This window comes from Limanda limanda, chromosome 1, assembly GCF_963576545.1.
Source record: "Limanda limanda chromosome 1, fLimLim1.1, whole genome shotgun sequence".
NCBI classification, from domain to species: domain Eukaryota; kingdom Metazoa; phylum Chordata; class Actinopteri; order Pleuronectiformes; family Pleuronectidae; genus Limanda; species Limanda limanda.
Window position 1 is genome coordinate 19,189,746 of NC_083636.1, and position 27,359 is coordinate 19,217,104.

A 27,359-nucleotide genomic window follows, 5' to 3' on the forward strand; every position below is an offset into this window, starting at 1 on the left:
CACATCAGTGGATTTTAACTCTTTAACTTGGTCCATGTCCCATTTGCTAACATAGAGGAGACACAGGGTTTATGACCTCTTCTGCAGCCAGCCACCAGGGGGCGATCCAGGGGAAACCTGTGGAGTATTTAACAGCAACACCACCACAGAGTTCAGTGATGGTGTTAAACTTAGAAATCTGCATAGTCACTTATCACCTGTGCAATGAAATGGTCCAGAAGTTGATGATCTGAGACCAGAGGAATGAAGCCAGCGTGTTTTAAAATCCATATTCCAGCTCCTGTTGATTAATGGGAAGAGCTCAGTGGACTAGAATGGAGCCGGATGGAGTTTCACGTTCCAGTCGATACGTAATAGGATTCAGCTCCAAATACAAATTAATTAACTCACCGTGAGAAGTTTAAACGAGGCCACTGGACTGAGTTTCCACGTTATGCTCATGCAGCGACTGAACAGGCGTCACATGGGAGAGCAGGACTTTCCCAGAGTGTGTGAACAGATACATATGACAATAGAGGAACAGTTGTAGTTAACACACATAAAAAGTATGAAGCTGCAATCAGTTTTCAGTCATTTAAGTGTCACTTTACCATTAAGTCTTGGGTGAAATTCAAAAAATCCGCTTAGAACTTGGCTTTAACAGTCATTTAATTTAGTTTTCAGCTGTAAAAACACATCTAAGTGCAGAATCTCTTTAATCTGTGGTGACGCTACATCAGGTTCAATTTAGGGAATTATTATTCGACATCCGGCCCCTGGGAGCACGTTGTTCTGGAGAAGATCCACATGATGAGAGTGTGTGTAACGGACATTATACAGGTGATCTGAAAGCCTCTCATCACAGGCTGTGTCACATCAACACAACAAAGTGGAAAAAGGGTTAAAAAGAATTGAAATGAAGCTGAATTTAAATTAGTGCATCAGATTTCCATAATGCAGTGTGTGTGTGTGTGTGTGTGTGTGTGTACATGTGTGTGTGTCTGAGTCATCACGTCCGTGTTCTCTGTGAGTCGCTGCTGCGTTTGTGAATAAAGATGAAAAGGCTCCTTTACTCTCTGACGCTCCTCCAGGAGATTGTTGGTGGACACTTTCCAGGAGTGCGTCTTTCAGAAAAACTCTCTGACCTCCAGGTTTGTTGGTCTGAAGTTTGTTTACGTGTTTTTTTTTTACGCCGCAGAATTCCTCTCTTAACCTTGATTGCAGCGGTGGGGGGGCGGATTTGTCTCTGGAAAGGAGGTTATTGGAATATTGGATTTGCAGGCTCAGCTCGGTTCTGCATGAATGAGCCGGTTCTGCTGCGTCCTGGAGGAACTGCTGCCGCTGACCGGCCTCCGCTGACCTGCTGTTTACACTGCCGTCAGATTAATTCGCACATTTTGCATCTGTTTTTCCATTTCGAAACTCCATCCAGGAAACGGCTGAGGGGGACAGGGGCGTTTCTCTTCTTATTCTGAACCCTCACCCCTGAATGTGAGAGCTGTGAGCTGTTCATGTTGTGTAACAGCTTCTGTAGTGGAGTCAGTGGAGGAGGAATTCAGATCCTGAGAGTAACAATAGCACAATTTACTGTCGGGTCATTAAATGTGCAGCACTTTGTCGTATTTTCTACAATTGCAGCGTTGTTGTAGCTGTTGAACGAATGTATCTGTGAATTTAAGTGAAATATGAAATGGAAGGAAATATAAAAATAACTAATTAAGTACAAATACCTTAATAGTGGCAGGAAAAGTAAATCTGTTTTGTGTTGGTGTCAAGCTACTCAGGAATTCATATTATTGACCACAGTTGTGCGACGCTGCGAGTAGGGATGAATTAATAATACCGTGTCCAAGCTGGAACTCAGTGACTGTCCACCTCACAGCAGCAGCAGCAGCAGCTGAACTCCTCCACCCCCGAGGAACCGAACATCATGTTGATGCATGACTCCTCCACCGAGTCTCCACAGTATTGAACCTCCTCTCCCCTCGTCCTCTTTTCAGCTCAGGCCCCGAAGCCGCTCCTGACCTTTGCTGTGCTGCTGAGGAAAGACAGAAGCTCAGAGTGTGTAGCTGTGACGTTTGTGTAGGCGCGTCGGGGGTGAAAGGACACTGTCTTCACTATTCATTCCAGGTCCAGTCCATATGGGTTTAAGTGTGTTTTATAAAACATCGATGCAGAGACTCTATTATCTCAAGGCCGTCGAAGAGGAGGTCATTGTAACAGCACAGGCTGAAGCTGTGTCACGTGATCATTATTACATGTCCACTTCACTCTGGAGGAGAAGTTGTCCTTTTAGCAGTTGAAGCGTTTGACTCTGAATTGAATGTGAAGCCACGGGAGCTCAAGGACGTTTCACTCTCGTGTTTTTTCTCTTACCCGCGGACATTTGATTCCACTTCAGGATACTTGAAATGTGAAGTCGGCTGCAGAAGCCAAAATACTCCACAGGTGATCAGTGCAATAATCATCCCTCAATGTTTATATTATTTTTGTATAATTTTTACAATTTAAAGAAGACATGACACGTTTTCAGTTTTTCTTTCTTCCATCCCGTCTATCAAGTGCCCTTAAAACTTAATTTTCTTTCAAAAAGTGGAAGTATTTGTCAGTTTTTACAATAATTCCCACAAGAAGCAAATTTTTTTTTGAATTTTCTATGAAAATTGACCTTTTATTTTGCACAAGAACCATGAAAAATGTAGAAAAACTAGAAAAAATTGATTTCCCTGAGTAAAACAGCAGATTTTTCCACAATAAGACAACATTGAATTTATCCCACTGGTATCAGCGCATGTTGCTGAATACAGCAGCTCCTCACCTGCAGCTCACTGTGTCCTAATATAGAACAGAGAGGGAAAGAAGGGGGCTGCCACTTTTAGAACCTGGTTATTCAGAGATAATACTGACATGAAATATTTAAACAGATGAGGATCTGTCACCTTCTGTCACACCTGACAGACGGGGGTCTTCTTCTCCATCAGCCGGGTTCTTTTCCCTGCAGCTTAAGTCATAATTTGTCGTATCACTTGAATCTTTGTGTGTTTGTGAAGTTTCCTGTAAAAAACACAGGCGCTTCACCTTTTTTAAAACCACCTCCTTTCAATGTCACCTTGAGACGCAACACATTCATCTTCTAGTGACTTTTTTCTCCTCCTGACTTTATTGTATATTTTTCATATGACCGTAAATCGTTAATTCTTGGAGTATGACGACTGAATCCGTCTCCGCACGTGTAATTTAAAACTGCTTTTTGCTAACAGAGCGTTGGACTCCACATGTGGGCGGAGGCTTGGAAAAGAAAAGCAAGTTTCCAAGGAAACAAACAATTGAGATTCTGTGTTCAATAGTGAACGTGCATCTTTAGACTGAAACACTGTTTATCTGCTGTTAGTTAAAAATGTCCCTTGGGACTGGATCGCTTTCGTTTTGGCCCAAAGTAACAATTTGCTTTAAATAAAAGGTCTGAACGAGTGGAAGCGATTTCTGAGGGCTGATGTGGAAACTGGCCTGATGACACTGTTGATGACACGCCCTAATCTACAGCCGAGTGCTGCTTTAGTTAATGAAGCCATTTGTCCTCTAATGAACGTCCTCAGATTGTGTAAGTACATTTTAGTGGATTGTTTAAGAGGTTTATATAATAAGAATTTAAGATTGATGATGATCTGTTGGTTTGTCCATGTCAGGAAAACCCAAGAGGAAAAGCTAAGAGAGATTAAAGGTAGCAGATCGTTAACTGGTTAAATGTATCTCGCACTGGATGGAAGTGCAGTGGTTAGATCTCACACACCCTCACATTGAAACAGGTCACAATCCAAACACATGCAACATGTGACAGACGCTCACATGTCCACGTTGCTTCATTCTGGCGGATTGATTGGAAACCCAACACTGGGAAACACTGCTCTAGTTTATTTTTTCCACAGTGTAGAACAAATCTGTGTGGGCGTCGAGAGGTTTGTTTGAGCACAAATCTCCCATTTCCTGCTGCCAGTTACTTTCTGAAGATGTCAAATCTCCCATGATGGATTTTTTTTTACGGGTCTTGAAGGGAGGATGTCACCTTTTTATGAACATTGGAGCGGGAGTCACCTGGTGTTTATTCATCTGGCGACGGCTGAGTCCCAGCGAAGGGGAACAATCAGTTTTATCTCCTGCAAACACAAAACCTCGGCAGCATACCGGAGGGGAGAGGTCACATGCTTTACTATGGTAACAATGCTTGGAGAAGAAGAAGAGCACTTGTTTCCAAGGTGACGCGTGTTGCCACATTGCAAAATGTGGGCTGGAGAAGATGCTCCACCTCGAGGCCGGCCTCTGTTTCATAAATGGCGCCCCATCAGGTGGTGTCATTAGCGGAGCACTGCCCGCTCTCTTCATTTCGTCTGATTGTTCCTTTAAAAAACATCTCCTGCAGAAAATCAGTCATTCAAATGTGTGTTTTATTATTGTCTTATGCATCTGCAATTTGTGGCAGAATCATCACATGAGTGCAGCTCTCTCAGGAGGATTGTTTTGTCCTGCGCACCAATCAGTTCACTACAGGGAGGGAGGAGGGACACGCAGCCAAATATAGGAAGAGATCATCCCCCGGTTTCATGAAGTTGTTTTTTTACTTCAATCCCTTTTCCTAGTTTTAATCTCAACCATAATCGTAACGATCCTTTGTACAGTATTATAATCCAGAGATCCTGAAGATTACATGTGTGCCAATGGGGCGGGGGGGGTACTGTACTTTTAGAAAAGGTTATGAAACAATGTCCTCATTGATGGGGGGGGGGGGCTCCTCCTCTTCCCTTTAACCTTCTCATAGTGGAGCTCATAGTACGTTTGTGCTGCTTCTGCCAAGATCCTGGTTTTAATTAAGCAACTTTTGTCTGGGGAAGCCGACATCAGCATTAATGACGGGGACAGACAGTGAGAGAAGTTGGACTGGGTGTTGGGGGGGGGATATAAATAGCAGTTTTTGTAGGCTAAGGGTCCCCTGTTGGGTTGCAGCCAAGCTAATAGCAGATCGCGCCAGCTGAGTAGCAGAGACATGCTCCCGTGGCTGTGGATGCAGATGAGCCATGGTGATGTAGTCGACAGGATATGCTGAGGAACAAGTCCCCCCCCATCGCATAAATACACGGCTCTCATTTGCATTGTGTGTGTTTGTGGAAGTGCACACGTCCACAAGGAAATGTCAGAAAACATCAGGTTTGACGGAAGATACTGAGGAAATAACAGGTTTATGTATTTTAAACGGATGAAGCACATAAATGCTGGAGTCCAACATGTAAATGGGGCAGATTTATCCATAAGGGCTAGTTTTCATCTGCAAATCATGCAGATAGCACATGGACATATGAATAAAAACACAGAATGCATGCACAGACACAAACAAAAGCACAGTAACACAAATAACCAGTAAAGAAAAGTAAATATGGGTGTTTAAAGCAAAATAAAGGAGTTGAAGTCCTGCTCTCCCTCCACAGAAATCCTCTCTTTACGCCTTGTGCATGAAGCAAAAATTGCACTTAAATTTAGTTTTTTCATGTTTAGATGAATAAATAATAATTATCCGATAGCATTTAAAGGTGGGCGATGCTGTTTCTTCCCCCAGCGCGAGTCGCAGCAGTTCAGATTGACAGGATGTGCGATTTGTGGATCACCGCGGCGAATTGCTTTGACTGAATAGATGTGTACGTCCTCCCTGTTCTCTGGATTCTTCTTCCTTCAGTTGAGAGAAAATACAGTCGCTCAAGGTCCAGTCAATCAGCGCCATAATGGATTTCCTGTCTGCCTTGACTCTTCGACAATGTCTCTTTGTGGCTGCTTGTGTGTCCCACATTGTGTGTGTGTGCTCGGTGGATAGCAGATGTGTGTGTTGTAGATTTAAAAAAAAAAATAATGAGGATATAAATGAGAATACAGATGCACACATGAGACTTGTAGCCTTGCTTCCCCTTTAACAGCAGGTTTCTGTTTTGAATTATGCTTCATCTGCACCTTATACTTTTTACAATGTTGCTTGCAGCCAACCTGCAGCGTGCTTCAAATAGGAAGAATGTGGTGATAAGAGCCTTTCTAAAGAGCCTGAACAATTTGAAGTTCAATTTGCAATTCAAATCTTTTTCAGACTCTGATTGTCAGTTTTCAGAAGAAATGCGTGAGCCTCTATTCTCAGTATCAGCATCAGCAGAGTGAGAAATACTCGTAAAAGCATGTGTGTGTGGGAGAAACCAGCAAAGACTGATGAGAGAACAAAAAAGATTTATAAATTCAACCAAAACCATTTCTCTAATGTGTCGTCCTTGAAAGCTTTTATCGTGAAGGGGAATATATGCTTCTGCTTTGCTGCTCCATCCGTCTCTAAAAAGGATTTGATCTGAAGCTATACCAAACCCTGCTGTTGCTTCAGGAGCTCATGATGTGCGGCACACTTCAGAGCCGATATTTCACCTTCTGTGGCACATTTGGCAACCCGACATCACACCAGAGCCTTTGGTGCTTATCTGTCAACCGAGTAGCGCTCGCTATGTGGGTCAGAGCTGGCAACGCTCGGTAGCTGTCGAGGTTTGAGGTGGAGTTGGCAGCCCTCGATAACCCTGAAGATTTCTGACACATATCTGACAACCCCGCGGTAACCCGTGGGATTTTCAAACGCTCTATCTGGCAACGCTTCACTCCACCGGGGCTCGTTCCACGTGGCGCGTCTTGATCTGGCATCGCGGCGGCCTTGAAGAGCTGCGGGGAGCCGGCTGGTGCAGAGGATGGAGCTGGCGAGTCACCAGAAGATCTCATGTGAGGCCCATTGGAGACTAAAGGCAACTAAAACAAAGATGTTCACTGAGAGTGGTTGTGATGGTTCATTTCTCCACTTTTTCTTATCTAATTTTACAAAGAAGAATAAAGTTGTCGTGCTATAATCGTTACGTTTTAAGTTTCCCTCCCATCTTGCCCTTATGAATGAATGGATAGAAACAAATAGATATTAGTCGCAAAATTACACGAATAGAAGACCGTTGAAAATTGCACATCATTCATATTCTCATAGAACAGCCGTGATCAGGCAAATCAGAGAATGCCAGGGAATTGAACCACAGACTTTCTGGTTGGTGGATAACCCGCTCTACCTCCTGAGCTACAGCTGAAAAGAACATAATACATATTACACATGTATATACACAGTTTAAAGATGTGTAAAAGGATGTATTTTTTTGTATTTGTTGCCGTTAGCTAAGACATTTTAATAGTTTTGGTTTATTCAAGGACACTATTACTGAGATATGTCGTTGCTTTTGCTGATGAACCAAGATTGGGGGGTTTACACCTAAATAAAAAGGGGATTTATTCCTTTCCCGTTGCTGTTAGAGAAGTTTCAAGTTTCAAGTTTTCCCAGTGAGTCACGTTTGAACATCACAAACACGTCAGAAACCATGACTGTCTTGCCACCGTGCACGATTCTAAGAAAAGCTAGTGGTTGCACGTTGTTGCCAAGACGTTAAGGTGGAATGTGTGGAAACTGAGTTTTACAACAGAGGAAGCACATTCAATATGTGTATTAGACCTGCAGGGTGCGTTTCAGAGAGAAACTCTAAATGCAAATCACTTTGTTTTGTTGTGACGTGACCATCAACACAGAAGAAACATGACAAACGATTGTAATTACAGTAACTGTCATAACGAGCCGGGTGTTTCTTTGGCCTTAATTGCACAGATGCACGTCCTAACAAGCGCCCTTCGTTTTAATCAAGGCCTCGAGAAAATAATAATGAGAAATTAACCTGTGTGTTATTATTTCTCTGAGGCTCGCGTCGAGTGTTAATGTTCGGAGAGAGAGGGAGGCGTCACGGAACAATCGGACCGTGGGACGAGAGGGAAGATCCACAGAATCGTGACGGACGCCGTTCACTCAGCTTGTTGATTTACTTCATGTCATTCCCCCCCCTCATGTATTATTGAGACCCGTTCCAAGTGTTTTCTGTGATACGTCTCCTCGACGATGCATCATGTGGCAGGTCACTACCCGTCTGCCCTCGGCGTGACCCCGACGCCACATTAGGACGCCACCGGGGAACCTCTGCTCTTGTTTGTGTTCATGGAGGAGGAGGATGTGGTGCTTCTTGCTTCTCTGTAGTAAGTGCGTGCTGGGAAACATGTCACCGTGCGTCACAGGTCTGTATCCCACAGGTGTTGAAAAGTAGTTGTATCTCGCAGGATGTGTCACTTCGTCTGTGAAGTGTGAGATTTACCTGCTTGGAGATTCAGCAGATATGAATAGAGGCACTGTATCTACAGTATACAGGAAAGGCTGCTGCTGTGTAAAGCATCAGAAACACGTGTGCTAACTCCTTCTGCACCGATACGAGCTTCGGCCAGAGCCCAGTTTACTTCATTTCTACTTCTACACTGTGTTTTTTCTGTATTTTATTAAAAATTTATATTTGTAGTGGGTCAACAGCTTCCCGGTGTTTCCCTGCGCTCCTTCCAGGAAACAGCGTTGGTCAGTGTGTGTCCTTGAAGCAGATCCAACCTCTTACTAGTGCACTCTAGAGCAGAAAGCGTTAATGTACTGAATACTCTGAGGTCGCTCAACCCTCTTCCTGTTGCTGTCTGTTGGACCAGATTGAATTACTGTTTGCTGCTAGATGTCATCTTTAAAAACAGGAATCTGAATCTAGTATTGAGTTCCAGGAATTTAGCATTTCACATACGATTTTGTAGATGAATGTCAAAGCGTGACTGCACAGGGAGTTGTTGTCTTGCCGCTTGCGAGCTTTGTGTTGTCGTGTGATGGATGCAGCGTGTAACGGAGGCACCGGGGCCCGGACCCAGGAAGACAAAGCTAAACATCTGGTCACCGTGCCCTGAGGAACTGAGGGACATTAGCCTCCCAAGTACAGTTCTCTCTTCACTTCATATTCATTTGTTCTCTGTGTGTGTGTGTGTGTGTGTGTGTGTGTGTGTGTGTGTGTGTATACTGCACGTTTGCCACACAGTCCAGTCCAGATGAAGGAAAAGTCATGATAAGCAGCTCAAAACCTAAAAAAAACGTATAATCATCTATTATCTCTAAGTCCTGCTTGAAGCAACCAAAGGCGTTTTATCTTCTTCTTTTTTTTTTAAAGAAAACCGATCACTCCTTCAAGTCACTGCTCAAACGCTCGGCGCCGAACTGCATGTTCACCACCTGCGAGTTGTTTGTGTTGCATTTCCCCTGCAGGTCCAATCCACGTTTCCTTATCTCAGCGCCACTGCCTGCCTGCTCTGCCTTTGGACGGCACTATCATCCCGCTCTGCCTCAGCCTGTGGTGAACACTCGGCTTCTGCCCGGCTGGACGCTCGCTCTCTCTCTCTCTTTCCGCCGCATTGCATTGGAGGAAACCAGGGGAAGTGATTATAAGCTCGGTCTGTTTTCTAAACACGCGTTGGCCCTGTTCTGCTCCGACTCTCCCGGTTATGTGAGTTGTTTTGATCAGCGGCTGCGCTCTGAATGGCGTTTCCTGAATGCCGGCTGACTCTCAGGTGGTCGCCTTCGTGCCACAGACCTTTCATGAAATGCCAGAGATTCCCAGCACCAGGCCTTCAGCACTGATTCATTTTGAACGGCGCCGGAGGCCATTTGACTTCCAGTGTTTACCTACAGAGAGAGAGGGGGGGAGGAAATACTCGTGTTTGTGTAGCGATTGAATATGTACACACTTGTATATGTAGTTATTTAATACTGATGTGAATTCTGTCGTTTGTTCTGTAAACAGTAGCAGCATGACATGGAAACCTTATTATCCCGAGCGGTTTGACCTTTAAAAGCCAAACGCCGCGGCTCCGGCACAGCTTGGATGTTACAGGAGTCTTTGGCAGCGCTCGGCGATGATGTGAACGGCGATTTCTGAGTCGGTTTTTGAACCGGCCTCAGTCACGCCGCCTCTTTGAGAACCTGTGGGTCGCCTCGGATACCGTCTCTCTTTCTCTCCGCGTCCACGACTGTTGTTTTCATTCGAGTCCATATAATTCATGGAGGATCCCTGTGATCTTCGGCCGAGTGAAGTGACCACGAGGCTGGGCAGGAGAGAGGGCTGAGGGGAACGATAACGCCGGCCACACATACAAGAAATCAGGGAAAGTAGGTGAAGATTTGTATCAGATGGTTTGTAACGATGACCTTAAAGGTATCAGCCCTCCGACCAGTGCTTCTCCAGTTTCCTCCACGCACCGTAGCTACTTCATGAGCTATTTCTGTTCGGTCCCTGTCGGTACAGCTCGATACGAGGTGGAGCAGATCCAGGCAGCGCGCGTACACAACTCGTCTTAATATCATGCGTAGTATCATGTTCATTTGTTTTTTGATAAATTGTATTTTTGGGATAGTAATACACCAGTTTGTTCATCCCCTCAACTAGTTTTTACAAGGTATATATTATGAAATATTAACTCTGGTGGCAGTATACTCTCTACATGGCTCTGGCAGCTCTATGTAGCGTTAGCCTACAGTTAGCTCATAGCTGCCTCAAGCTCAAGTTGACACAACAACAAAATGCCTAAAACTATTTTTCTTTCAAAAGTGTGGCTGTATTTCTGGTGATTCCGCCAAATCTAAATTTTAAAACCAAAAATATGATGCTACTATGTCTCAATTAAACATAGCACATTGTCCATTGGCAGATTGAGTTAGTCCTCTTATTGCTGCCTGCACTTTGAAACTGCACCAAATCTCCAAATCCTGGAAACCATGAGATGCAACTGAGGACATATGTTGTTTTCTATCTATTTAGATGCAATCACAAATGAAAGCAATAACCCATAAAGCAGGAATGAAAGTCCAGAGTTGCTGCCCGCTCTGAAATCCTCCGTTCAACGCTCTGTGACACTAATTCATAACTTCTGCTGTTTGATATTAACACACCATTTAACTTGACTTGCTGTGTTCAGGACTAAGTGGACACACACACAGCATGCACAGTCAATGCCGCACTGGTACTAGAGAGATTGTATTAGCACCTTGATGGTTTGAAGTGTGGTCAGACGATGATGCATCCTCCCCCCCGGTGTCGTTAGAAAGTAAATGTTAATGGACGAGCCGTTAGAGCTGTACAGAGACACAGAGGCAGTAAAACAGTTTTTATACCCCTGGTCTGTTCCAATGTTTCCTGGGCATCGTACATCCACCCTATACGTTCTCCTTTTATTTTCATGGACTTTTCACTTTATTCTTTGGGTTCCCGAGCGCCGTCCTTTCAAGGAGGCTGCGATAAATGGAGCCAAGGTTCAGGTCGCTGGGGTCGGAGCTCGCTTTTCAGCTTCCAGTGTGGACAAACCACCCAGGACACAAAGACGGAGAAGACAAGTGAATGTCAAGGCCTAAACTATACTATTTTAGATGGAATCGTGGAGATGTGGCTGTGTCTTTTGAAGCTTTGTAGCTTTGCAGTTTCCCTCCCTCTCTCCCACGCTCTCTGGCCATTGTCCCTTTTGTTAAGACTCCTGTAATGAAGCTTTAGATTCCTCTGATCTGTCCGATCTTTTTCATACCTCGGAGAACCGAACCTCAGACGGTGCGTCGGGGGTGTTTTGTTGATTACGGCTGTCGCTGGACGATGTTATCCGCACGGACAGGGATTGAATCCTAGTTCTCCCCATCGTCTGTAATCTTTGCAAATCCCACCACTCGTCTGATGAATTTTCCACAAGTGGCATCTCGCCCGTAACCAAACGGCTCCGCTGCTCAGTCGTCGGTTATCAGGCCTTTAAATAAAATTGCCCCGGTTATCTGGTAACAGGACTTTGATTTACGATATTAAACTGGAGCGCGCGTCCTGCGGTTCATCTCCGCTGGGTTCATTCATCTCCCGTCGCAGGACAGAAACAATATGTTTGTCAGGAGCTTGGCGCTGGTGAACGTGGATGTACCACAGTGTGTCTTTGTTCACAGTCTGAACACCAGGACGCTCCAAACCCCATTGTTTTTTTTCCGTGGTTAATTTTCATGATTTCAATTAGTTTACCTCTTGTCAGATTTATTGAATAAAAGACGACTTGACCACAGTTTGATAAGGAAATTGTAATAAAATAATAAGTAATCAATCAAGCCACCTCGATTTCAGCATCTCAGATACATACTAATTTTCAATTTCCATGAAACATGATAATTGTAACTTTCCATCTTGCCCCATAATCTTTAAATTTAGACTTTCCTGAAAACAATAGGTGCTTGTTTTCCTTGCATCCATTTTTAACAATATTAGGTGGATAAAAACTTGACGTCTGCAAATAAAGGGATTTGTCGAAAGCAGTTCCAGCCTCTGGCAAAACGGTAAAACCATTTCCCCTCCATAAGCCAGGATAAGAAGACACAGCGTCCTCAGCCATGGGAGCCCCCCCCCCTCCTGCTGCACAAGGTGGACGACAGTCACAGCACATCAACCAGCAGCTGTCCCTCTGCCGCTCTGTCCCTGGAATAAAAAAAACAACAACAGGACACTCAGAGACCATTTGTCTTGTTTTGGTGCGTCCTGCTCTCCGTGGATAATACATGATGGATGGTGTGACATTTGCGGCCATGCTTGTTCGGGTGCTCCTCAGCGATATAGTACTCGCTTGCTGCCTGGATGCCCAGCGTCATTGGGACCAAATGGAGAGTGTGAGGGAACGTTACACGTGGGACACAGAGAGTCGGGGCTTCTGGTTAGGGAACCATCAGCGCTCCCCCACCTCCCTGACCTTTTTAAATATGGACATTGTATGGCCATGCATCGCAGTGGCATCAATTTATCACCATTCTGTAGCTGGATGTGTCAAGTGGAGAGCGCGTGTGGAGACTTCTCTCGCTCTCATTTCCCCAACGAAAGCCAAATAATCCATCTGGAGGCTCGCTGCCTCTCTACCTTGACCTCGGCCTCCTCACACAGACACAAGGCTGGGCGGATCGCTCATCAGGGAGCCGGGGTCTCCTCCGAGCCGTTCACACCTCGTCAGACTCTAACCGTTATTCCAGTTGATACAATGCCTCAGAGACAAGGAGATGGAGAGGGACTATCTAAACTTATTACAGTGGATATTACGTATTTCCCTCCCAAACCAAGTATTTGAATTACTTTTCCTGTCAGACAGCACAGGGATTGTGTGTCTGCTCTCTCAGAGCTTCCCTCACCTCTGAGACAGATTGACTCTGACAGAACGTGTCGGGCAGATTGTGGTCTGATATCAAAACCATTTTGTTTTCTGAGATACTTCCACTAAACAGTGAGTCTATAGAAAATGATATATGTAGGTTTACATCTATTCTATAAACATATGCAACATTAAAAGATTAGAAGAGGTGCATTAAAGACGTACATAAATACATTAACAAACATGTACGGGTATTTATATGCAAACAGGGGAATACAGGGACTGTAAAACATACATATTTCCACACTTTTCCTTCTCTTGTATTTACCAGTGAGAGACTCGTGTTGTGATGGGAGGCTGGAAGAAGGCGTGCGAGTTCAAAGGGATCAAAATTAGTTATTAGTTGCTGGAAGGGCAGTAAATTGTCGTGCTGTAATTTCCCCCCTCAGATTTACGATTTGGCCTCAAGGGGCCTTTACAGCACCGGGACGACCCCTCTTACCTCGGCAGCTAAAGGTTATTGTAAATCACGCCCCTGCCCCCCCCCAGCACCATCACACACCCACACTCTCTCACACACACACACACACACATGGAGTCACACAAACATCCTGACCTTTTCATTTCCCTGTTTTTCTTTAATCTGCTGTACATGTCTGCTGCGCTGTACCGGGAATAATCCCGTCTACAGGTTGATTTTTTGAATTCATTTTTATGCCTCCATTGAAAACATCGGGGCAGTGACCAGTCCGTCCGCCGCTGACCCGAGAAGACATCAGAGCGGCGCAACACAAAGTCCATTCAGGGCCACCGGGCATTGTCCTCCTCAGGGCCTGTCTCTGGTTTGTGTGTTCAGCGTCGCCTTTTGTCCCTGGAGCTCATTTATTAAACTGTTCAACTCCCCGACAAAATAATCACAGGCCATCGAGCAGAATGGAATCAATGCGTTATTCAACCAGAGAGAGTTCACTGGTTTCCCCTTCACTCATGGCTGGCTCGGTTTAAGTTAGTGGTTAATTGTGGATGATTAATTTCTTCAAGGTCCATTGTGCGTAAACGATCCTCCTCTGGGAATTAGAATCTTCTTGTGGATGTTTGCAGAGGACGTGCACGAAGGGAATCACACGAGCATGTTCGCCTTCGTTCTGAACGTGTCGGGGACGCAGTAAAAATCCAATCTAGCTCGATGGTTTTACTCCTATAGCGTCTTTACATCTTTCCTTCTTTTATATGCTCTTTCATTTGAGCGTCTCTTTGAGGCTGTGACGTTTTACAACCTGACACTTTCTCTCAGGGAATATTCATGTCTTCTCTCTCGGCTTCTGCAGGTGCTGTGCAACTGCATGAAAGCAATAATTCAATTGTCAGCTGAGTCGTTGTGCGTCCTTGGTTCTGTGTTTTGACAGAAAGACAGAGATGTTTCATCTTTGATAAAAGCTCGCTGTGTGTCGTTGTAACACTTGTCGTCTGCACCTGCAGCTCAGCGATGTGTTGCCGTGTAAGAAGAAGAGCGGCTCGTCAGCACGGATCGCCTTCTTGAATATTTAAAGCAGAGGAAATGAGCCGGCTGCTGGCTGAGCAGTGGTTTCTTCCTTCTTCCTGTCTGTGGCTCCTCGGTGTCCGAGCCAGAGACGCTGTGATGGATTTCTTTATCAGCACGATGCTGGCCAGGAATCGAGCTGGTGCTGGTCCTGGGTGGACGGCTACTGCTGCTGATGTGTGGTTGATGAGATGGGTCTCTTGTGGGGTTGATCTTCTTCTATTAACTAAAGTCCAGATGAGTCTTTAAAAAACAATTTCTCTTTGTGGTTAGGTGCTGCAAATACACCCAAAACTCTTCATATATAATTACTTAAATTAAGTATAAAAAAGTTACATATGGTGTTTTTTGCAAACAAGTCAACAAAATAGTAGAAATACGACTTCTCCTTTCATAGATATGAGATATACAGTAAAAGAAAAGATTGTTTATTACCTACTTCTGTCTGTTGTGGTCACTTTATTTCCCCTGAACAGTTTTTTACCAATTTACAAGCTCGCACAGTCGTTTGGTTTCCATTCGTCTGATCTCCGTGTTTGAATGTGATCATAGTGATATTAGTCGGCTTTACCCCCGTGTCCCTCTGCAGATTCTATTGTCTGTGGGGATTTATAACATCGGTATTGACGGCAGCCGGCTCGTCTCATCACTTATTCATCAGCTCCCTCTGTCCTCTCCTCCCTCTGGTCCCACGCTGTAAATATAACACTGTTTATCAAATATTCAAGATCTACGCCGGAGCTTTTTTCGTTGTGAAAAGCTCAAAAATCCCAATAAGACTTCTGTCTGCGCTCATTGGTCATTGTCTGCTGGTGTTTTTTTGTCGTAAAATCACAGTCACAAAAAGCTTTGTTTGCAGTTTCAAAGCTTCGCGACTGTGTGAGAGAATTTACTGCTGGTTTCAGATAACGTTTCCCATCATGCAGTCCTGCAAGAAGATTCCTGGAGCCCGGCTGCTGCAGATGACGGAAGCATCATATCATAGAAGTGTTTTTTATTTTATATTTTTACTTTGTGAGTCAGCATCACCGTCAATCACACCTCCGATTCGCCCTCTCTCTCCTGAGAGTGATGCACAATCGGCAGGATTTGTTTTTTTAGCCCGGAAGCTCGACTGCAGAATCACACGTCCCGTTTCTTTAAAAAATAGAAAATAGCTGCTGCTGTAATTTTTGGGACAACTCAGGGAGGAAACCTTGTCCACCATTTCATTTAGAGTTCACCTTCCAGGCTCCACACACACACACCCACACACCCACACACACAGAACCTGACAAATTGCAGTGCGAGGCAGTTTGCCCAGGTAATGAGAAGTGGGGAATAGAAGGAGGTGTTGGGAGGCGGGGGGGTAGTGGTCCAGCAGGTCATGGGTAAAATAGTGCTGCAGAGAAGCTCGGAGCCAAACCTCAGCTCAACCCGGTGGAATTTAATTCTACCCAGCTGTTTGAATGGGCAATAAAACACAGCACTAACACTTCATCACGCGCTGATGATGGCGTTTTTCAGCCGAAGCAAAGACGAGCCTCTGAACAACAGAGACTTTTTTAAAGATCCATGTCAGGCACCACAGAGATGGAGGAATACCAGAGTCCCCACAAATACTGCCACTGCTCCATAATTGATGATAAAGTGAAGTAGACGTGGAGAGAATAACCAGGTTGTAGATGTGTGTGGTGTGGAGATACACAACCCAGAGAAATATCTGAAACAATATCTCACAGCAGCCCAACGTTCAGCAGCATTCACCGTCCAGATCTGTACTTATCCCATTTATCTGTCGACTCGACCATCACAACGTCCTAATTATCACAAACTGCCACTCCACGGCTCACGGGGGGGGGCAGCAGTTGGCAGCGTGGAAGATGTCAGCGTCACTCTCATCACTTTCCCCTGAGGGAGTTTGCCAATGTCCACAGGCCCTTAACCTCTACTGTGTGTGTCTTTGTGCGTGTGTGTGTATACTTTTACACCACATCTGTACATCCGACTTGTAAAACCACGGCAGAGGTGAAAGTCCACTCAACTGCCTGCATTAAATATGCTGTCACGCAAGGCCCTGGCATGCGCAGCTTCACCTTTCTTTATTTATACGCCTCCACTCGAACTCCTCTCTCCGTCCCTCCGGCTTCTCTGAGTCGTATATTTCTGCAGCGGCGCTTTCGACCATTTGCAGGTTATTTCTGAGAGCGGCGTCGGGAGGCAGAGTTTCCTGGGAATTCAAATTCATTGTTTTCACTTGAGAGATGGAGGAGAAGAAAGAAAAGATCCGATGGAAACAAACTTTGATTGATGCATTTTCAAAGTTCTTGCACCTTTTTGTTATTTCAATGTTGATGTGTTTGTACATAGTTTGTGGATGTTGCCGATACTTTGTACAGTTTCCCATTTTCAAGCTAAGCTAATCATCCTAAACTCTAGACTCATATTGAACACATAGATCTTAGATTGATATTGATCTGGGCAAGAAAGCTTTAAATCTAGAAATGCAAATCGGGGTATTGCTTTTTTGCTTTTGATCGTTATTTACGGTAGATATAAAGACGGATGACATGACGGCTCCCAGAAGCTAAATCATCTAGATCGACCCCTGGTGGCTGTCGACAGTATAGGTACTAAACCCTGGCTGCTCCGTGTTAGTGGTTGGATTTGATCCAGACCTTTTCTCAAAGATGGATTGAAGGTCGTTCTTATCGCACTGATGTATGTCCAAGTGTTTATGTTTCTGATACCGTTTGGTTTTAATTAGATATTTGATGCTCTGGAAATGATTGACACCTTAGACTGAATCTTGATTAGTCATTTTTGTGAATTTCACGAATCCTCTACACCTCAGCTCTAGTCCTGCCTACCTGAGAGAACTTGCAAGTCAATAAATCCAGGTGTTGTGAGGATACTGGTGATAAAACAAACACTTCCACAAAAACCAACACCCACCGTCTTTATCAATCACGCTGCAGCTGGACTGTGGTCGATGCTCTGGCAGCCGCCGTCGTGGGTGAAATGTTGTTTCGGCGGAGCTCATAATCTTTCAAGGTCCTGACAGCGTGGCCTTTAGGAAGAGGCGGTCTTAAAAACATTTCCCTGGCCCCCTGGGGTCGCAGCCTTTCTCCTTTTAACTCGGCTCTGAGAGGAGCGGTCGCCCTGAGACGGCTGCTTTAAAGAAGGGCTCCGGGGGGGGGGGGGGGGTGCTGTTGCTGAGGAAGCTTATACCAGCACTGTCGGAGCAGGAGGAGAGAGAGAGGGGGGGAAATAACAGCAATTTGTGCTATTATTTCTTTATTTTTGGATGCGAGGAGGTGACTGTGATGAGCTGCTTTCCTCTGGGAGGCCGGTCTGTGAGCTTCTTTGAGCTGCTGCACGTCCACAGTGAAAGTTTGGAAAACGAAAAAGACGAACCCTGTCCTTTAACGACTCTGGAACTTCATTCACAAATTATTCCCAAGATGATTGAGCGATGAAAGGGGGGGGATGAGCACTCTGGGGAATATGGATTTTGTAAGTAGCAGTGTAGTCGTTGGATACAGAATATTTAACAAGTCATAATATAATCTGCAATCATTTAAGATTCCAGTATTTTTAAAAATCATAGCAAAGGAGTAAATCTTACAAGCCGTCCTTCTCGCTGTTTCACGGGGGCCATTATCTGCTGTTGCCATGGTAACAGCCGTGCCCCGACGGTTGACCCGATCTTGCTCGGCAGATAATCTAGTTGTTAACTCAGCAGTCTTCTCCCACTCGCTATAAAAAAACACATTTGTCCCGACAGGTCAACCTTTGTCTTCTTGATTTGTGCCGACAGGCTGCAATTAGACGTGAGGAAGGCGTCCAAGGAGCTGGATTCTGGCCTGTTTTGGACTGTGTGGATGTAATTAACCAGCGTAACGGCAGGTTGACGTGTAATTAATGACGACGTGAACATTTTCCTTAAAGTTGTGTTTGCTCTCGATACCAACATAGTGCTTTCTCTGATGAGAAATCAGTGGAAGTGAAAGGTTTTTAATTTATGACAAGTTGTCAGAATAATATCTTGATTTCTTTTCCCCAAATGATTTTGTTTTTAAGAACTGAATCATAAGAAAATAGACCTCAGTTAATAAACACAACAGACGTTATTCCCCAAAAACACACACTGACATTCAAAGGACTTTGTTCCACTAGAGAATTCATTTAAAATAATATAATTAAATGATCTCAGGATAATGTGATTAAAGTCCTGCTCGATATTCTTCACACAACATGTCTTTAAATCACGGTGCACAAAAACATTACTGTGAATAGAACGTTGTCCAGTTCAATGACCTATTTATTTATTAATTTAATCTTTAATCTAAACCAGAAACATTAAGATCCACACCGTCCTGGCTTCTGCACTTTTATTTGTTGAAGCTGCAGTTTAAATCCAAGTGGCTTCTTTACATCCTTTAGGCTGTAATCCTGAACCCTGCCCCCTGATTGGCTGCCAGGTCCATTAAAGATCTGAAACACGTCTGAACCTAGCAGGCGTACGACTCCTCTCAGTCGATCCCCTGACGACACAGAGGCCGTGTTTCTCTACAAATCGTCACCACAGACCTAAAATCTCATGTTTGATCATGGAGTTAAATCCACTTCACTCCCCGGCACAGAGCGGCAGTCGGGGGGGGATTTGGGGGGGATTTTATAGTGAGGATGATTCTTTGTGCGGATGATTTGTCGCTCTATAAGATCTGTGAGGATTTGTTGTGTAGGTGCGAGACGTTTGTCGCACTCCCCGGAGTTTGTCTGTTACCCTGAGTTATCGTCCTTGTCGCCTGAAGGACAGGTTGTGTCTCAGAATAACAACGTGTGCTCAGACTCAGATCACAGCTCCTCACAGGTGATTTAGAAGATTTTCATTTTATTATGAGCACATTTTTATTTTATTACACTGAAATAATACTAGAGGTGCAACTCTTTTTCATATTTTTATTTGAATTATTTGATTAAATTATTGCTCTATAGAATCTGAAGCAAAATAGAATATTAACTGATCCCCTTGATATTTTGAAGCAGGATATTATTTGTGAGATTTTCCTGCTGTACTCTGCAGACGGTATACGTTCAAATATATAGTCACGTTTTTGCATGGATTAAAATAAAGGACGCCCCCTGTCAGACTGTGACAGTCGTCTCCAGCTTCACCTGCGTGTTTCTGTCTTTATTCAGACAGAGGTGACGGGGACTAAGGCTTGAAGTCGTCCTGAGTGACGTCCTGTCTCTCCTCCTCTGATGTTTGTTTACCACAGCGTTGTCAACATATAGCTCAAAATCCCCCGATTGGATTTGAAACGTGCGTCTCGCTGCTGGTGTTTCTGTGGCTGGAGTTCAGGGGTTTGTGTGTCTGCAGCAGCAGCAGCGTGATCAGGCTCTAATTGGTGTGTAAATGTAGCTCAGGCGTATTTAAACCTTTTGTTCTTATCCATCTGCAGAAAGATGGAGTGAGACGGACGGAGAGGTTTGGCAGAGGAGAGCACGGCGCTGATTCAGACTCGTGTTCATCTGGAGTTTCAGTCTCAGGCGTTTTGGTTTCTGTGAATTTCCCTCTCCCAGTATGTGAACTTGCTGACCTATAAGTTGCTGCAGCTTCATCGTAGTTTGTGTTGCTTAGAATTTCTGTCCAGCAACCTTTAAAAAGCCTGTTTTAAAGCAAAAACATGTAAAATCCTTTGGGTGCAGACCATAGACCTTATATAAAGATGGATGACAGGTCTGCACTTCCTCCTGTTGTAGAATAATGAAGCTATAGTGCACTATATAGAGAATTCACCATTTTCCGATGTAGTGCACTTCCCACAAGGCATCGTGAGAAGTAGCGAACAAGGGCCCGACCTGTCACATAGATGCAAATAGTAGCAGAGCAAGTTAACGAGTTATTTCTACATTTTACTTAAAGTATTAATATAACTGTAAAATAAATTTACACCGGCTGACATTTTTTTCTTCTCTTCCTCCTTCTACATCCTCTGCTCCTTCACCTTCTCGTATTATCATTCTTCTCATTCCTCTTCTTCTTCTCTTGTCATCCCACGTTCTCCTCCTTATTCTTCCTCCCACCCCTGTGTCCTTCCTCTTCTCCCCCCTCTGCCACATTACATGTCTCAACCTCTTATTTTCTCCATCTCTCTCAGCTTCACCAAATCTACAAAACAGAGTTAACCTCGGGTCTGTGAGCTTATATCCGTCTCTGTGAAATATTTGTGCGACTGAAACCAGACGCAGCCTCAACACCTGCTGCTCCTCAGCTGTCGCTCACCATGTCGTGCTCAGTTTGCCGTACGACTTCACAGGCGGCACCGCAGGCCTCTGTGGTGCCGCCGCTCTGCACCGTGGGTTTGAATCCACTACACCTGCACCAGTGCACCGAGCCAATCCTCTTTTCCAAAAACATTTGTTTGTACATGTGACACTTCTGCACCAAATAGTGTAAGTGTTTCACCAGTTACATCAGTAGCTGTTAGGAGAAGTCGTGCTTGGTGATTTCATTTTGTTGTTGTTGTATTTTCACTTTCCAGCAAACGTCTGCCGAGCTCGGCGGTTTTTTGAAGTATTGCGTCAGTGCACCGTGCACAATGCAGAGCTGCAGCAGAGCGTGATTCTGACCCTTTCTCCTCCCTTGTGTTTGTTGTTGTTGTTGTGCAGGAGTTTGCGGCGCTGACCAAGGAGCTGAACGCCTGCAGGGAGAACCTGCTGGAGAAGGAGGAGGAGATCTCCGAGCTGAAAGCGGAGAGGAACAACACCAGGGTGAGGACAACCTCCACACACATACTAAAAACATTAACTAAACTCTCCATGCTCATCCAGACTAACTTCTGCCACCTGATTTAAAGAAACACCAGAGTTTATCTCCAATATTCAGCAAGGAAACTTGAAATATGAAGAAATGAAGCTTATGATGACGCTCGATTCTTCCAAATTCATCCTCCACGGGGAAACTTGTGCAAACGTCCCAACTTGCCCCAAATTGTCTATGTCAGCTGCAGAAAATACAAAATAAACCCCTGAAAAACCTGCTGCGCTCTGTGATAGACGGCGTCCAGAGGAAGCTTAAGCTATCTTGTGGGTTCCGGTTTTTCCGGCTGCAGAAGCACCGGAGCAGCCGTGCGGCACAGTGTGCTTCCAATGCCCAGACACAACTCATTAGCTCCCCACATTCAGTCTCCCCACTTATTCCACAGCTTCACGTGCACGGCTGTTCAACAGTGAAACGTCCAAACGGCGCCGATGCTCCGCGGCGTCCACTTCACAGCGTCTCCAGCAGTGGAAGACATTAGTGGATCAGCTTAATTTTTGGTGGGCTGATGTCCCGTATCGTCAATGACAAGTATTTATTTTCTTTTCTGAAGCAGTAAGCAGACTTTGCTGTTCTGCTGTGCACAGATAAGAGCCTGTGTGCCCCCCCCCCCCCCTTCCTGTGCTGATGAAGGAAGGATTTTCCTGCACCGTCTCTCTCTGGGTGTGGAGGCAGGAGGAGGAGAGGGAGGTGCAAGGAAACAGAGTCATTCTCACTCTCTCACTTTATTATCACCTCCAATCCTCAGACGGGCAATTACCAGGCAAACTTTAATTAAGCTCGGTTCTGGTGTCTGGAAAGTTTTAATGAATGTTGGAAGGCATGTGTGGGCAGTGAGCGGACTGAGGAGCTGAGGTAACTAAACTGGTTTTTGGGGACAAGGACATGGACTGAATATGAAGACGGACGACAACACTGCAGCCAAAGCCTCTTCATTGCCTCCTGGTGGCTGGCTGCAGTAGAGATCATCGACCCGAACTCCTCCCTGTTAGTGGACGGGTTGTGGAACAAACTAAGAAAACTAATAAACTGTTCTCCAAAGAGGGTTTCTGCCATTTTATGTAGCTGTAATGCTTGATGATGATGATGATGTTGACAGTGATCTCTCCCGTCTGTGTCCTCAGCTCCTGCTGGAACATCTGGAGTGTCTGGTGTCCAGACACGAGCGGTCGCTGCGCATGACGGTGGTCAAGCGTCAGGCTCAGTCACCCTCGGGGGTCTCCAGCGAGGTTGAGGTCCTCAAAGCTCTCAAGTCCCTGTTTGAACACCACAAAGCCCTCGATGAGAAGGTGAGTCATGGCAGCGCGATGGCCGTAGCGTCCAGTCGGAGCGCTAACGGCTTAAACCAAGTGTTTCAGACAGAGGCTGAACAGAGGAGCTGCAGCAATGGACAGTCTGAGGAGAGTGATGTGTTTTCTGAACAATAGATAAATTATGTTAACTAATAACGCACATTAAAAGTCTGAATATGTCTCTTTTTAATTTATTGCTGGATTGACCAGCTAATCCTAAACGTGACACACATTGGCGCTGCAGCGTTATCTGTGTCCTCCTGGTATCACTTGATGGTTTGAGCCTCCACTTGTCCCCACCATCATTTCACAGCTACACATTTATGACCTCCGTCCCCCGTGCGTTATCACCGCCGCTCCTGTTATCCATTCAACCACTCCCGTAAAAGCCGTCATGTCCACAGCCTCTCCACTGGCGAGGGACTGAAAGCTGTCCCGTGGAGGTGGGGGTCCCATCGCACCCCAGACCCCCGGCTAACCTCTAATCCAGTATGCCACTGGGCCACAGCAGTGATAGTGCACGGTCGCCACGCGGTGACAGTAATTGCTCCATCACAGCTGCAGCGACCCTGGAAGAGGACAAACATGATCTGAGTTCACAGGCGACGAGGGGAGGAGGAGGAGGGGAGGAGGGGAGGAGGAGGAGGGGAATCTCCTCCCAGCAACTGGTGCTTTAAAAGCACTAACAGCCTCATGTCGCTGCTTTGAAGAACCTGCAGAGTGCTGTTGTTCAGCTCCGGGAGGAAGAGCACACACTCCTTTTTCTTTCTTTTATTCCTGCTCTGTTCATCCCTGACGGCCCAGACTGGAATTTAAACTGTGAGAAAAGGAGCTGTGTAACCGACCTGAGAGCAAAATACACAACGTGTAGAGAACATAGATTTACAAACGTGTGCTGATGTGTGTTTGGTTTGTTTTGGATTTCAGGTCAGGGAGAGACTACGGGTGTCACTGGAGAGGGTGTCCGCCTTGGAGGAGGAGCTTACAGCAAACAATCAGGAGGTAAGAATCAACACAAGATAACAAACATTATATTAAAGTTTAATCGTTAGATTTGGACAGCGACTGTTATAAACATTAAAAGGAGAATAAGACTCAGAGCTGCTCTCACTCTGCAGACGGGCTGAGAAAAAGCCCTCAGGCTGGCACTTCACAGCCAGTCAGACACTCAGGCCCACACTGAAGGTCTGAGAGAAGAGGGGCAGAGGAGGGGGGGAGGAGGGAGAAGAGGGAGAGGTGGGGAGGTGAGTGGACGGACAGGTAGTGAGGAGGTTTAAGATCTGAAGAGAGAGAGAGAGAAAGAACAGTTTTTAAAAAGAAAGGTGACAGACGTCTGGCTCCTTAAAGCTCTGCTTCTCCTCCCTGACAAACATCTGTGTGATGGACACTTTGAAGACATTTCCCACATCACAGCAGCCCAGGTTAGAAAGACAAGGCTGCACATCTGCACGGCCCGGGCTCCTAAATGGTTAACGCACCTCGCACTTGTCAGGAAGGCGGACGGATGAGTGATTAGTCGGTGAGGCGGCGGAGGCGGAATAGAAATGTCCACACCTCGGAGGCTCCTGGGAGCCGGGAGCTGCTGCGAGCCGGGGAACCGGTAATTGATTTGGAACGGAGCACTGGTACCAGTCCCTCTCTGGCTGCTGGGGGGGGTAGAGACAACAGCAAAGAGCCTGATGAAACCGACGACCTTTGACCTGCTGCAGTCAGAAGTGTTTACAAGAAACTGAATGTGTCGGAAACTCTCTGACTGTTGTTTAGGGTAATGAATATTAATCCACATTTTGGGCAAATTATACTCCCTACATCTAACGCTAGATGATTTGGTCAAAAATAATATCAGGATAAGAGTTTTAATATCAGTCGATATCGTGCGTGTGTGTCTATAAAGCACATGATCGATGACAATTTAAATGCGGTGCACCAGCCTCCAGCACGTCCACAGCTCTCACCTCGACAACATCAATCTTTGGAAACTCCCCCCCCCCCCGTCACTCCCTCCTCCTTCATCACAGAGGTGCTGAGGAGAGATAAGTAAATCCTGATGCATGCGTCCTGTCTGTTGCTTTCTCTGGTTTCTCCATCGGACGTCTGCCTTTGACGTGAGGTAAATCAATGACATGAAGAAGGAGGACAAATTAAATAATAGGCGGTGCGGAAACGTACGGAGGCATCATTACGCCGTTGTTTAAAACATAGAGCAGAGACACAGTGGAGAAGAGGAAGAAGAAGAAGAAGAAGAAGAAGAAGAAGACCTCAGGATGCTGATGGTGAAGTTTCAGGCTGCAGATGTTACAGTCGGAGAAACGAGAAGTTGACGTGTCTGCTGCCTCCCCCCCATTGGTTAACAAGTACAAGTGGCAGCTCAGTCTCGGAGGCATTACCTGCCTTTCTCTTCCCCGTCCTGAAGAGAGTGATAATCACACGGTGTCAAGACGAGAAGTTAATTACTGTTGTCGTCCGTCAGAACTGTGACAGGATTATGAGGGGAGGACGGATGTTTAAACGAGACTCGAGGTCCAGAGGACGTGAAGATTATAGTGGTCGTGTCGGCGCTCACATGTTTCCATGTTAAGATTCCTGAAGAGGGCGTCGCCGTAATTTACTCGTTTGGCATAAGATGGAAACATGAGTTCATAGCTGAGGACGGATGTTTATCTCATGTATTGATGCTTTTGTGCTCATTTTTAAGGAGGTTTGGAGAAGTTGCAGAGCAGGAAAGAGCAGGAATCAAGATCAAATGAGATAATTCACTCATTATAGCAGCAGATTGTGAGAATGATGAGGACAAGGGAATAAAATATGCAATAACATAGAAAATTTAAATATATAAAATAAAAAATCTGATGACCTCGCTGCATTTCCCACCCGTCCTGCAGATTGTGGCCTTACGGGAACAGAATGCTCACATCCAGAGGAAAGTGGCGTCCGGGGACGGAGGAGACGACCTCCTGGACGGAAGTGACGCTCAGCAGAAAGTCCACAGCAAGGTGAGCAGCTGAGATCAAAAGACAAAGAGGAGCAGTACCACTCAATATTAATCATGTGCATCATACAGGATTCACAGACCTTATCTACCATGATCTCAAACATTCAGCCTCAGAAGTCGTTGATTGTCTCCACCGCTGGATTCTATGATACATGTACAGTATGTTCCCCCCCCGCTGCTGTGATCGTCAGCACAAACATACTTGTTATTCAAACATCACAACATTTATTGACAGGTTTTGATGACACACATTTAGCTCTGTGGGACTCCTGAAGGGGAGGAGGGCGCTCTCGCTGTGACCTCGGCTCCTCTTCTCATGCAGGAGCACGCGTGGATCTGCATAGCTGAATACAAATCCCTTTTGATTATTAATTTAAAGACGTGGGGGGTGTAACAGCAGCCACGTTCCCCTACATGATGCGATGCTGTTCGATATCAGTAAAACATGCACCCTCCCTGAGCCCGTCTCACAGAGGAGACCTGGGAGGAGATGAAAAGATGAAACATGCGCGTGACTGACGCTAACCAGGAGACGGCCATCGTCTGCTCGGGTGTGTGAAGTTAAAACGCGGAGAATATTTGTGATGGAAGTTTGCAGAAGGAAAATTGAGCTCATGCTTAAACTGCTGCGGCGAGTATTTCCTCCGGTGAACGGACTGACAGCCCTGTAACCTTGTCGCGAGGCGGAAGGGCTTAGTTATTCAATGTCACCGCAGTGAGACGTGGGCCGAGGGAGCGGAGTGACAGCGCTGATGTGCAGAACGCTCCCCCCCTTGCTGGGTGGCTGATGTGACAGGTGGGAAGGGTCAGCGAGAGGGGGCGGGGGGGCGGGGGACTCAGCTCCTGAAGTGCATGATGACCCTCGGCACAGACCTGGATCTCCCTGATAAGCAGCTAATGCCGACTGACACATGAGGCTCGCTGCTTCTGCCACTTTAAATTTTCATATCGTGGATTAGATTCATTGCCTCTCACTCGTCGGATGAATTGATTTACTCTGAAGCTGAGTTACTTTCTATCTTGGTCAAGGAGGTGATGTCTCTACTCAACAGATTTCCATGAAACTTAGTGGAAGGGAAGAATTCTTTCTTTCTTGGATTATGGATATAATATAATATAAATAAAATTTAGGGCGGCTGTGTTTATTTATTGTAAAGTTGTTTTGTGACGTCGTCCTCGAACCTGTGTGATTTGAGTCTCTCCGTTGCCCCCCTCCCCTCTCTTCAATAATCTACCTCATGCAGAGAGAACCCAGCGCAACCTCATCATATCACTAATGTGAGCGTCCAAGCAATTTCTCCAGTGGAGTCAGAAGCGATTCTCATTCCCAAAAATAATCAAAGCAGAGAAAAAAGAACCAAAGCCTCGAGCGGCTGAACCCTGGATCTCAGAAGCAGAAATGTCTTCTGAAGTGGGAGCGAGACCTGATTTGTCAAAGCCCACTTCAGTGCACGGCAGGAAACCAGAGCATGATGGGAAATCAGAAGATTGTTTTTTCCATCCGGTTCAGTTTTTTAATCTGGATAACATTTGACTGATTTCACAGAACGTCTTTTCCTGGAACTGGATTTGTTTAATCTTTAGTGCCTGTGAGGTTAAAACAGTTTATTGGAAGACACATGTTTTCATTATTTGATTTTTATATAAACTCCAATG

At 45.5% G+C, this 27,359-nt stretch overlaps 1 protein-coding gene across 6 annotated transcripts in view; it reads left to right on the plus strand.

The window, feature by feature from the left end:
* The window catches only part of ppfia2 (PTPRF interacting protein alpha 2), a 102,498-nt gene that overhangs the window by 53,633 nt on the left and 21,506 nt on the right, over positions 1-27,359 (plus strand). For 3 of the 6 annotated variants that reach the window (XM_061073486.1, XM_061073475.1, XM_061073482.1), the window contains exons 5-8: positions 21,272-21,370; positions 22,544-22,708; positions 23,639-23,713; positions 25,594-25,704. In XM_061073486.1, the coding sequence (XP_060929469.1) occupies positions 21,272-21,370; positions 22,544-22,708; positions 23,639-23,713; positions 25,594-25,704 (450 nt within the window). Of the gene's footprint in view, positions 1-21,268; positions 21,371-22,543; positions 22,709-23,638; positions 23,714-25,593; positions 25,705-27,359 lie in introns of all 6 variants that reach the window. The other 3 variants (XM_061073468.1, XM_061073493.1, XM_061073498.1) reach the window with 2 other exon arrangements.